Consider the following 13,547-nt stretch of genomic DNA (forward strand, 5'->3'; position numbering starts at 1 on the left):
ATGAATTTTTGCACTAAACTTGGAAAACGGCTGCAGAAATGCACCAAATGTTGAAGCAAAGCTGTTCGAGACAGCGGCCGAACATCGACTCATGATGACAACCGTTCTAGTCGGCTGTCAATTGGCATCGCACCAGAAAATGTACAGAATAGCGCAGATCAGATCCTGCAAAATCATAGACAGGCTATCCAACACCTCTGCAACGGCTTGTGAATAAGTTGCAGTATGTGTCAGCGTATTCCATCAGAAGAACTGAACATGAGAAGGATTGTGGTGAAGTTTGTGCCCCACCGGTCAGGAGCAACATCACTGAAAGTCTGCAGTGAAATCTAACAACTGTTTAAAGGCGATCCAAGTTTCCCTTACAGAATCTGTCACAGGAAACGAAAACTCAACTTACGGCTATTACTCTGGAACTGGGTATACTTTGAATGCCACTGTGCAGAATGAGATATAGATAATTAATACATTCCGGGAAACTTTGAATACCTCGTCGCGTTCAGGTGATACTGCTTTGTTACGACACGGATAATAATGTTTTAATAATGTTTTTCAATATGACAAAATGTTTATCTTTAGCCCGTGTGTTATTACTGTGTCTATCGATTTTTCTTGCAATCCACATAGAATATTTTGATTCACCGTAAAGTTAAAGCCTTTTATATATTATGGTTTTAGGATGCATACGAAGAATTAGTCGAAAGAAAGTCTGTATAAGCTGCACGTTATTCGATGCCAATCGGCAATGGGAAACGCCGTTCTTGGTCACAAGAGAAATAACGTAAAATTAGTGCTACGGGTCTATGGAAAAAGACGGCTTGGTGCAGCAGCTGAACTCGGCTGCTTCGGTTATACTTCGTGTTTTGTCACCACAGTCAGTAAATAATCTTCGACTGAATTTTACACCACTAATTTGAAATTTCACCATGTATTTGGGAATAAAATTACATTTTTAGCTTCGCTTTTCCTCTAATATGGACGACAATCAACCTTTACCGCTGACACAGGAGATAACGGCACATAAAACATCTTTTTTGGCTCTTCTAGCGATATGCTACAGTACTGCGGCAAGGGGTTTTTAGAGTTCACCAAGACAGCAGATTCAGATCTGCGAAAAAATAAGAAATTGAATATACGAAGGTTGGAACTTGAATAGTGGAAACACTGCTGTGGAAACACTATGCAATGGAATCTACTATTGTCGCTGATATCACACCTTGTTGACATACCCACCTTACCTCCGAGCAAATGGACACGCCCGCCCCACGTCACCGGCGTGCGCACAATCGAAGAAAACACAGTCATGACTTCTGTCTCTAAGCTGGTCGTAGGTTGTGTTCCAAAAATGAACAGCATAGAGACAGAAGTGATGACACTTTCTGCAGGACCTGGCCATCATTTTGCAGGACAATGCTCAAGCACGTACAGTGCAAGCTGTTACTTATTTGTTTGACTGATGGGGCTGCTATGTGCTATTCCACCTACTGCACTCCACTGACTTAAGCCCTCAAGAGTTCAACTCGATTTCTAAACTGACCGAAACACTACACGGCATTCGCTTCGGAACTGCTACAAATTCGTCGGGCAATAGACCGCGCCGCTCGAACTGTCAACACAACTGGTACTGCTAAGAGTATCCTACGACTTCCACATCGCTGGCAACGGGTTATACACAATGCTGGTGACTACTTTGAAGGTCAGTAAAACTTTGAAACAGTATCAATTTTGTACGAGCGGTAAATAAATAGTTGCCACTATTAAAGTTCCAATCCTCGTATTATGACCACCCCTTTTAGATAGTACACTGTCTGGATAGGAGAGTCAAACTACACAGCGCATTGGAGTGATTGGTAAGCACTTACTAAGGCAGGCTCTGTTGACTGTGTGTTGCAGGAAGTTCATCACGCTGCACATCGTAGACGAGGACAGCTACGAGAAGGACATGCTTTTCTACGTGCAGCTGGGCGAACCGCGAATGCTAGGCGGTGAGTAACATTTCCTACGGGCGCCGCATGCGCAGCCGCTGCCTTTGCTGTTTCACACACGCCATCAAACTCACCCATTCATTCAGACTCACCAGTGTCCCGTAAAGTAACCAAAAGTCCTGACCTGCTACACACACTCACGATTTCATTTCGAAAACATGTTCACCACAGTCCTTCTGCAACATGCAACACGTACACTATGAATGCGACTACTGATACCTTTCTTGACACTACTCGTACACTTTTCAGTGGCCACACTACCTCGACTACTCAACAGACGTGGACTTTGACGAAATGCATCGACAGGCTCGTATCGTAGCTCCGTGGTCACGACACAACACTTGTTGCCTTTGACTGGCGGCAGATGTTCGCCATAATATTTATTGCTAGCTGTATAAGTCGGTCCAGACTGTATTTCCACGTAATGCTGTGCCATTCACTTCTTGACTTTGCGTGAGGCGACGACGTCTTTCAAATACAGTACTATCAGCGAACCGTTAGCAGTTGCGTGACTGATAACACGTCTTTTCCCACACCCGTACCGCAATCTTTTGTTTCTTTTCAGCGTCTTCTGCAAAAGGTGGGTCCTCTTTCGTCTGTCCAGCAATCACTATAAGCGTATCATGACATCGAACAGATGGTGTTGGTTTGCATGAAATGTGATGTTCACCTCGACTAAAGATCACGTTCGCACCCACCATGCTCGGTAGCTTGGGATACTTCTCACATCGACCTCCTCGCCAGACAAGATCATTTTCCTCGTTTCCTGATAGACACAGTGGCTATTCTTGGCAAAATCAAGACTGATAAATAAAAGAAAAACTTAATTACATAATTTGGCTAGTCTTTTCAGTAGCGTTTTTACTTCGTCGATGCACATTTAGAAGATCTTTATTGTGATGTCAACACGCCGAAACACGTCTCTGTGGGAAATATAGTGAGATATTAATTGTAATTTGTGAAATGACCACCCACCCACCGCCTCCATAGCATGGCACGGGTAGCACTAAGTGTTTACGGCCAGACGACACACGTAAATCATTCTCGTCAATCAGCGTCTCTGTTAGTGAAAACCGTATCAAAATCTCTACAATATTTCCTAAGATAAACCCGAACATACAGACGGAAACATCGGCATATAATTTACAATATGTGCGTCTACAGATATAGAAGATAGATCATAGATAAACAGAAGAATGTTTTTGTTGCAACTTATATTATACCAGCGAATTTTGCTGATTTGTTTTGTAGACGATACCACAATGGTATGATGACATCGCAATGAAGTTCCTTAGGTAACAGCTCAAGACTGAATGATGAAGCCATGACTGGGCTACATACGCAGTCATAGCAAAAATGCTACTGAAATAACTAATTGATTTTCTATTAGTACTATTCTTCAGCTGCCAAAGGAAATCAGGCAACTTTTATGTCCAGATAAAATTGACGAAATTCTCTCAGAATGTGAGACCAATTGAGTGGCACCGTTTACGCGAACTGTTTAAGAACACTGTACTGCTTACAAAACTCGCGTGAAATCCAGAAATCTAAAAAGCTGAGCACAAGTGTGCCACAAAAGATTGTAAGATTATGTTCGATAAAAGAAAAATTTCTCTCTCTCGTCTCCAGCTGTTGGAACCAGCCATGTAGCGCTGATTGACGGTACTGAACCTACATTGCGATTAAAATCCTCGTCCCCCCATCGAGAATTAGGTGTTCCATAGTTTCCTTAAATCGTTAAGCAAATGCCGAGATAGTTCGTTAGAAAGGACACGCTCGATTACTTTCCTCTTCCTTCCTCAGTTAAAGCTTGTGCTCCATCTCCAATGACTCCTACGTCGACGGCACGTTGAAACCAAATCTACCTACCAACCTCCTACAACTATTGGGGCCAACCTACAGCCAGCCAAAATTATAATTTCGGCATGTCCATCCTTGTTAAGTAGGAGGAGAGGACCATAGCCCACAGGAGTATCACAGTTTTGACCACTGCCGTCAGCTGTAATTTCATGATCAGTTTATTTGGCAACCCATTTCGACGATACACTTTGTCATCATCAGGCCCTAAAAGTAACATAAAAGCAGGTACATTAGCAACAGCATGACACCAAAAGCAAAATTGTACCTCGAATATGTAATACGTAGTTATTCGGTGTTTCAAAACGATCTTCATACAACCTTAATAAGTGTATTGTGATCAAAAGTATCCGGACACCTAATTGAAAATGACTTACAAGTTCGTGGCGCCCTCCATCGGTCATGCTGGAATTCAATATGGTGTTGGCCCACTCTTACCCTTGATGACCGCTTCCACGGTCGCAGGCGTACGTTCAGTCAGGTGTTATAAGATTTCATGGGGAAAGGCAGTCAATTATATGCGAAGTGCAGCGCTAAGGTGAGATATCGATATCGATGTCGGTCGGTGGGGCCTGGCAAGAAATCTGCGATTCAAAACATCCCGAAAGTGTTCTACAGGACTGAGGTCTGGACTCTGTCCATAGGATTCAGGTCAGGACTCTGTGCAGGCCAGTCCATTGAAGGGATTTTATTGACGTGCAACCACTCCGCCACAGGCCGTGCATTATGAACAGGTGGTCGATCGTGTTGAAAGATGCAATCGCCATCCCCGAATTGCTCTTCAGCAGTGGGAAGCAAGAAGGTGCTTAAAACATCAATGCAGGCCTGTGCTGTGATAGTGCCACGGAAAACAACAAAGGGTGCAAGCCCCCTCCACGGAAAACACGACCACACCGAAGACCACAGCCTCCGAATTTTACTGTTGGCGCAACACACGCTGGCAGATAAAGTTTACTGGGCACTCGCCATACCCACAGCCTCCCATCGGATCGCTACATTGTGTACCGTGATTCGTCACTCTACACATTTTCTCACTGTTCAGTCGTCCAATGTTTACGCTGCTTACACCAAGCGAGGCATCGTTTGGCATTTACCGGTGTGATGTGTGGCTTACAAGCAGACGCTCGACCATGAAATCCAAGTTTTCTCACCTCCCGCCTAATTATCATAGTACCTGCAGTGGATCCTGATGCAGTCTGGAATTCCTGTTTGATGGTGTGGATAGGTATCTGCCTATGACATATTACGACCCTCTTCATCCGTCGGCGGTCTCTGTCAGTCAACAGACGACGTCGGCCTGTACGCTGTCGTGCTGTACGTGTCCCATCACGTTTACACTTCACTATCATACCGGAAACAGCGGACCTAGGGATGTTTAGGAGTGTGGAAATCTCGGGTACAGACGTATGACAAGTGACACCCAATCACCTGACCACGTTCGAAATCCGTGAGTTCCGCAGAGCGTCCCATTCTGCCCTCTCACGATGTTTAATGACTACTGAGGTCGCTGAAAAGGAGTTCCTGGCAATAGGTGGCAGCACAATGCACCTAAAATGAAAAACGTATGTTTCATCTGGTAATTTGTCAAAAATTTTCATAGCAGCATATTTTATCCCTTTCTGTGCCGAAGATAGGTTGAGTAAAGGATAGTGTAAGTCTTTTTTCTGGTATTATAATCATGAATATCACCGTTGTTTTTAAACTGTCTCATATTGTTGAGAACAAATTTCATTAGTGAGTAAATGTACTGTGAAGCTGTTGTAAGAATTCCCAATCTTTTAAAAAGATACCTACAAGATGTGTGACTATGAACCCGACGCATCATTCTAACCGCTTTCTTTTGAGCAGTGAATACTTTTTGTCTAAGTGTTGAGTTACCCCAAAATATTATTCCGTATGACATCAGAGAGTGAAAGTATGCAAATTATGTTAGCTTACTAATGTACGTACTTGCAGGACTAGAAGTATGGAAAACCAATACATATCATAGTAAACTACATAATTAAAAATACATGGTTAATACATCAAGCAAATAAATATCCACTAACCTTGGGTATGACCGTGCGTATAACGTGACTACAAACATCATCTAGTGGTGTGGGGCACATACACCTACACAACTGGTTTATGTCGCAACCAGCAATAAAAATGACAACGCATGTCCTTGTACAGTAGAGAATCTAAACAAAATACCTAAGAAACAAAGCAAATAATAGAGGACAAAAACAATCATAAGCCTATTGACGTTTTTATGAAGACAAGACTGGGAGAACAGGAAAATCTAATGAAAATAAGAACAATTCATCAAAACTGTCTCTCTGTTGAGTGATGAGACATAAGTGAATCATCTAGCCACGTCCTTCTTACTAAAGTGTCGACACTATGGAACACAGTAACGTATCAAAACAATGTGAAAAGCCATATGAATATGGATTAATGAAAACACTTATGAGTATCCTAATCATACGACTCAAAAATGGCATGGGGTCTTATCAGATGAAACAATAAGAAAGAGGGTGGTTGCATGTTCAGTGACGCACAAGGCGTTAACAAGGCAACCACGTCGTAAGACTCATCAAAAATATAACAGGAAAGAAGGGCATATCAATACTGATTTAACATATTGAGCTCTTAAAACATTAACCGTGCAAAACGGCCTTATAGTGGAATCCCATCACAAGATTGCGGACATATACGAGAATAATGAACTAATTACTTCAAGCGTTACCCAATAAAGTGGACTATATTTCGGAGGTAATTAGTAACAGTTCAAGATACCTGAATAAGAGCTGTAGACTAGAATCATGAGATGAAGTCACCGTAAAATAGCTATTAGCCGAAGACAATAGAAAGTGGCATTAGAATAGGCCGAATCTATGTTGCACAAGCACGCAACAGGAAAAGTTGAAAGAATTGCACGCTGCCTGCACGTTCGTATATCAGGATTATTAAACACAAACCGGAATCGTAATTTTACAATACAAGCAATACAGTTCTTAAGGTTGTGTTCAGAACGGTTTTAAACGACAGAATAACTACGTATTAGCCTACATATTTTAATTGTAGGTACAATTTTGCTTTTTATGTTATGCTGTTGCTAATGTAGCTGGTTTTATATTACTCTTAGTGTCTGATGATGACGAAGTGCATCGTCGAAAGCGGTTGGCAATAAATTGATAACGAAATTACAGCTGACGGTAGTGTTCAAAATTGCAATAAAAATTATAATTTCTCCAACATCGGCATCAGAGATAGCGCTTGCGCCGTCAGGCGTCGATTGTGCTTGAAATAATAAAGATTGAGGGTCGGGGTCCCGTCGACGAAACGTTGGAGACGGAGCACCTCTCCGATACGACGAGGATGGAGAAGACAACGGGCCGTGAGCTTTTTAAAGCAACCGTTCTTGAATTGGCCTAATTTTTTAGGAAAAAACACAGAAAATAAGGCGGACAGCGGGCAATAGCCTTATAACGCTCTGCTTATAAGCGAGTCACAGCGCCAAATCACAAGTTTTGAGAGGATGGGTGGTGACGAAACAAGTGTCCAAGATTCGCAGTTGCCAGTCTAATTTGCACTATTTGATCAAAAGTATCCGGACACTTACTAGTAGACATTAATATGTGATGTGTCCAATATTCGCCTTTATGACAGCTTGAAGTCTGCTGGGGACACTTTCAGTAATGTGTCTGAATGTTTGTGGACGAGTAGCAGCCCCTTTCTTCCTCAAGAGAAGGTAGCAGTGTTGGACGCTGGAGTGTGGAGCGAAGTCAGCGTTGTAACTCATCCCAACGTTGTTGCCCTGGGTTCAGGCAATGAATCTGATCGGGCCAGTCCACTTCAGAACTGTTTCTGTCCTCAAACCAGTGCCTCACAGGTGCTGTTTTATGGCAGAGTACATTTCCTTGCTGATAAAATCATCGTGTCCGAGCCGTTCCTCTACTGCATCCAGTATACAGTGCTGTAAAATGTGTCCATATCCTCACGCATTTAGCGTTTTTTCAAGCACAAAAAGGGACGACACCCTAACAATGAAAAACACCACCACATCGTAACTCCACCTCCTCCGCACTTCACTGTTAGCACTAAACATCACGACAGGTTACGTTTTCCAGGCATTCGCCAAATCTAAACCCTTCCATCGGATTGCCACAGGGTCTGTCGTGATGCATCACTCCAAAACATTTCTTTCCTCTCATCCAGTGTCCACTGGCGTCGCTCTTCACACCACCTCAGGAGTCGCTTAACACTGACCACAGAACTGTGTGACTTATGAGGAACTGCTCCACCATTGTATCCCATTGTTTTTTAACTCCCTACGCACAGTCATTGTGCTACCCGAATTGATGGTAGCCCGTTCGAACTCACGAGTGATTTCTTCCGTCGATTTCAGGCGGCTTTTTACAACCACCGTCCGCGATGCTCGATGGTTCCTGCCCATCACTAAACCTGGTTTGCCTGGTCTTGATGCAGCTGTGGTTGTTCCTTCCATTCCATTTCACAATCACTTCGCCAACAGTCCACTTGGCAGCTTTAAAGGGCACACATTTCTCTGGGCGGGACATCCACAACTGTTATTCATCATTCAATGATAAAATCCGCTAGATTAGTAAAAACTATTAATTTCTGCGGAGGAAAGTTTTAGGACATGTATCCCAAATTCAAGTGCAATTGAATAATTATAAATCAATAATAATATCTGTTCACATGGTATCTCCATAATAATATCTGTCCACATGTATCCTCGGTACATTGGAGGAACAGTTTTTTCCCGTCTTATGGAGAGAAGCTGTACGGTATGCAAAGTAATAATTTTTTCATAATGTGGGGCCACAGTCATAATATATTTTTTTAAAGTGAGTACCGCCAATAGACTGTTTTTTATTTGCAGTGTTACATCTACACGATCATGATTTCGGCTTTAAGGTGCCATTATCAAGTGTGTTAAGTGTTATAAAGTGCCTAAGACGGCATACTGTCGTATTTAAAATATACTATTAGAGACATTGTCTAAGGATCAGTATTTCTGGTAAAAGCCTACTGCTTGTTTTATCACTGAGTATTCCATCTTGACTCAAGATGGTATACTCAGTGTGGTACACTCAGTGATAAAACAAACAGTAGGCTTTTAACAGAAATATCGACTCTTAGACATGTGTCTAATAGTGTATTTTAAATACGACAGTATGCCATGTTAGGCACTGTATAACATTAAAACACTTGGTAATGGCACTTTAAAGCCGAAATCATAATCTTGTAAATGTAACACTGCAAATAAAAAACAGTCTAATGGCGGTACTGACTTTAAAGAGGTATGCAAAGTGGAGCGCAACTGGAACGGGAGAGTTTTCCAAGTTTTCAATTGGTGGATTTTGTTTTGTTGGGATTCCCGCGGTCTGGCAGGTAGTTTGATGGTGTTTGGTTTGTGGGGCTGTCAACTGCACTGTCATCAGCGCCCATACAATGTCCCAATTTTTAAACAGTCCAATTTTTTTCACAGCCCAATCTGCCGCTGTCACGAATGATGGTGATTCTGATGATGAAATAATGAGGACAACACAAACACCCAGTCCCTGGACAGAGAAAATCCCCAACCCAGTCGGGAATCGAACCCAGGACCCCGTGATCTAGAGGCAGCAACGCTAGCCACTAGGCCACGAGCTGCGGACGCTGGCAGATAGTGTGAGGAGCAACAGATTCGGTTGTGAACCACGGAGGAATACGAACGTTTTCCGCCCGCGTCCCACGAAGGTGGTTTGGTTTTTGGACTTGTTTGGAGTATGGGTGCGTAGGTGTATCCAAATCAAATAAGGCGATGGACGTCCTCCATCTCACTCGACGCCGATGCACATTGGGCACTCCATCTCGATTTTTCCACACGTCTGTGATGAGTATTCCGCAGCACCTGCACTAGGAATCTTTAGAGTGGCTTCTCTTACTTTTCTGCGCGCCCACGGCAGCAGCTATTGTTCTGAAATTAAAGTGTATTGTAGGAGTTCCTTTCCGGGTTCAGTTCACAACCACTGTCATTAGTATTAATCACAGTCAGATCGCACAATTAAAGTCGAGTAATCACCCTTGGTTCAACTTTGTCAACTGCCAATCAGATCACTTAGTGAATGCGAAACAAAGTATAATCAATGTGTTACATCGATCCATATTCCATTTAACTCATGTTTTTATGAAGAAATCTCTTGTGATATTTAATTCTATCAAGTATTCAGTTTCACAAGATCCCGTGATCATCTTTAATTATTTTTCTTCCTTATGTGGGAAATAATACGAGTAGTATTGCAGTAAGAAATACAATGTGTTACCTTCAGTTTCACTACACGAGGCCACATTTTACAGTCTTTTGTATTTAAATTCATTACATATAATTTTCTTTGTAGCATCACTGAAGAGGACTGTGTCTCAGTTATTGAGAGGCAGAAGTTCATTTGAGGTTCCATATTTCTACCCACCAGAGAGACATTTTGTAGTATAACGACATACACATACAGTGGTAAAAAATATAATTAGAGATGGAGGAATACTTGCTGACAAGTATTTTCCAGCACAACACACACTACTTCTTGCATGGTGGAAGATTGAACAGATATTTTAAAAAGAGGATAACTTTCCAATAAATGCAACTTGTGTTGGCGCACCCAATCGGGTAATCCACTTTCATGCCGTTCTTTGGCTTTGCCATTATTTTTTAACAATATTTCTCTTGTCTGCAGTTAAACACTCCACCATTATCATGCTTTACCACTCTTGATGCAGAAAGCTGTGAATATGTTTTCCTGGCACATTTTTTAAAACAAATAGACTTATTAAAATCTTCTTTGCTCACTGTAAGCATCTCGTCAATTGAACACAAGACGTAGATGTGCATAGAGATTGCGAACAAATGATGACGCTCGTGCAATCGTATTGTAAAAATTAAAATTGCTAGAAGAGGTGGGCGCTGAGCTTGCACGCCATTAGCCAAGAATCACACAGCGATTTATTAAAAGGATGATGACGTTGCTAAAAATCATTTGCCATGGGGAGGGGGAGGCGTGGGATGGTGATTGTGGGAAACTGTGTAGGGAGTGGATCAGGAGGGGAAATAAAAATGCGAGAAATTTGGGACGGGGAGGAAATTTTGGGAATGCTGGTATTGACGTCAACGATTCCAGAGATGCTGACGCTAGCATCAGAGATTTTTGCACTCGTTCTCTCACTGACTTCCTACTTACGATCGCATCAGCATAAGAATGCACCGTGTCATAAAGCAGCATTTTTTCCACAGTACCATTCCTGAAATGGAGTGGCGTGCCACGAGACTCCACCTGAACCTAGTGGAACCCCTTTAGTACGAATTATATCACCGGCCTGGTACCTGACCCAAGCGTACAACTTCACTACCTTTTCTCGTTACGGCTCTTGTGGAAGAATGGGCTAGCATTTCTCCACAGACATTCAGACAACTCATTGAATGGTCCTCAGCAGAGATCAACCAGGCATAAAGACGAAGGGTGGACGACATACTCCATATTAATGTCTATTAATAGGTATCCAGAAACTTTTAAGATAGTGTATAAGTAAACTTCCACAATCTCTGTGCCGACACATTGTATTCTCACTAGTTATATGTCGTTTGCTTTGTCGCAGATGAAAACAGTGTCCAGGTCTGGAACTCAGACCCTATCGCGGGCAATGCTATTAAACACTGGGCGATGCTGGCGCGGCTTACAGCTTTTGTCAGTAATGCTCTCCTACATTCTAATGTTTGCAACGTACCTCACAGCCTCTGTGTTGGGGCCGTGGTCCAGAATAAGCATTTAACCTGTCGGGTAGTTTCACAGCATCGTGCATACTGCTGCAAAGTGAAAGATTTACACTGGCTTTAGTTGGTTACTGGTCTTAGAAAGAGGATCCACCTGTATTTCCGACAGAAAATTGACAGTTGATGATGAAGACAGCGGAAACATTTGCCGATAACTCGAGATTTTAAATGAATTTGACGCGGCAAGGAAACCAAAAACATGTGCAACGATACAATCGGGAAAAAAAAACTCCACGTCCGTAACAGACAAAAATTACCACAGGATCTACACCAACAATTAATTCAATCACATAGTAAAGCAAACAGCTCAGGACACATATTTTCGCATAACATAAATATTTTAGAATTTCTGTTTCTGTCACTTATGACTCTTTCTCCAAACTGTATAAGCACCGCGGATGATTTCAGCTTTAAGCAATTGTAGCGTGATAACTGACCATAAAACAGAGTATCTCTCATGACAGTACTACCAACCCTATAAGTCACCTGTCATGTCAATATCACGCAGAACAAGTACATTGTAAACCAGGAGACTCGTACTACGAGTATAAAGACGTAGAATATCATTGAATTGCCTGAACAGCTGGCTTCCTACAAAGCGCTGCACTGTCACGAAAGCTCCCTTACACTACTCCATTGCCTTCTAGTGAGCACTGGTTTCTATTGTCACTCTTGAGGTGGAGTATCACAATACATCCATAACTTCATACAGTATGTAGTACTTCAGACAACTGAAAATGGATTTTAACTTCTGGTAAGGAACCGTCCAGTGGGAGAAAACTACAGTTAGGCTAAGAGCAATTAAATATGATATTCCCTGAGCGAAGTTAAGTAGAAAGAACTACCTATATTAGCTTTACTTATGTCTTCACCACACTTTTATTTTTCATGAACCTTACGCGCTTCGACTTTCGGTCACTTTCAAAGGCTACAACGTACAACACATAACTGGTATCAGACGATATGAAAATATAATACAATTCATACAAAAACATCAGATATATTGTATCACGTCAACATTTTTGAGCACGAGACAAGTACAAACTGCTTTCAAGTGAAAATTTTGGAAGCCAAGTAGACTAAACCGCTAGGCGGCGCTGGGTACGTGATACACGCTACAATTTGTTTCTGTTTACAACCACAATTTTCAATGCTACAACGTATAAAATGATTTCATCAGGCAGCATGGAAATCACTTACAATGTTTGTTTAGGGGACAAAGTGCGATACTCGACTGAGTGGTGGTGGTGGTGGTGGTGGTTAGTGTTTAACGTCCCGTCGACAACGAGGTCATTAGAGACGGAGCGCAAGCTCGGGTTAGGGAAGGATTGGGAAGAAAATCGGCCGTGCCCTTTCAAAGGAACCATCCCGGCATGTGCCTGAAACGATTTAGGGAAATCACAGAAAACCTAAATCAGAATGGCCGGAGACGGGATTGAACCGTCGTCCTCCCGAATGCGAGTCCAGTGTGCTAACCACTGCGCCACCTCGCTCGGTTGCTCGACTGAGGCCAGGCATGATAAGTATGAGGGCACGTAAGTTTACAGGATTAAGTGTAGAGATTGCGATTAACTTTATATAGGACAGACTTGTGGGTCCTTCAGAAAACGTTTAGGGAGCGTACCTATGACAGCAATGAAGGCGAAAGTCAAACTAATCTTAAAATTGTGCACAACGTCCCATAGAGGCTCCTGTTAAATATATTTGAGGAATTGAAGATTTTTCAGAGTAAGACAAAATTTGCGTCTGAAATAGTAAACGAATAAATAGATTTCACCAATACCTGGTTTTTCAGTCTGTTTACGGAGCACTTAGAGATCTGCCGTCATCCTGAATCTTCAGTAGATGGTGACGCACTACAATTAGGCCGCTACACAACAGTCTTTTTATGA

General features: G+C 42.3%; 1 protein-coding gene across 1 annotated transcript in view; it reads left to right on the forward strand.

Annotated features, from left to right (window-relative positions):
- The first annotated feature begins 1,899 nt into the window (after positions 1-1,899).
- The window catches only part of LOC124804969 (sodium/calcium exchanger 1-like), a 198,735-nt gene continuing 187,087 nt past the window's right edge, over positions 1,900-13,547 (forward strand). The window contains exon 1 of the mRNA XM_047265363.1: positions 1,900-1,985. Within this exon, the coding sequence (XP_047121319.1) occupies positions 1,943-1,985 (43 nt within the window). The 5' untranslated portion in view covers positions 1,900-1,942. The remainder of the gene's footprint in view (positions 1,986-13,547) is intronic.

This window comes from Schistocerca piceifrons, chromosome 1 (genome assembly GCF_021461385.2).
Source record: "Schistocerca piceifrons isolate TAMUIC-IGC-003096 chromosome 1, iqSchPice1.1, whole genome shotgun sequence".
NCBI classification, from domain to species: Eukaryota; Metazoa; Arthropoda; class Insecta; order Orthoptera; family Acrididae; genus Schistocerca; species Schistocerca piceifrons.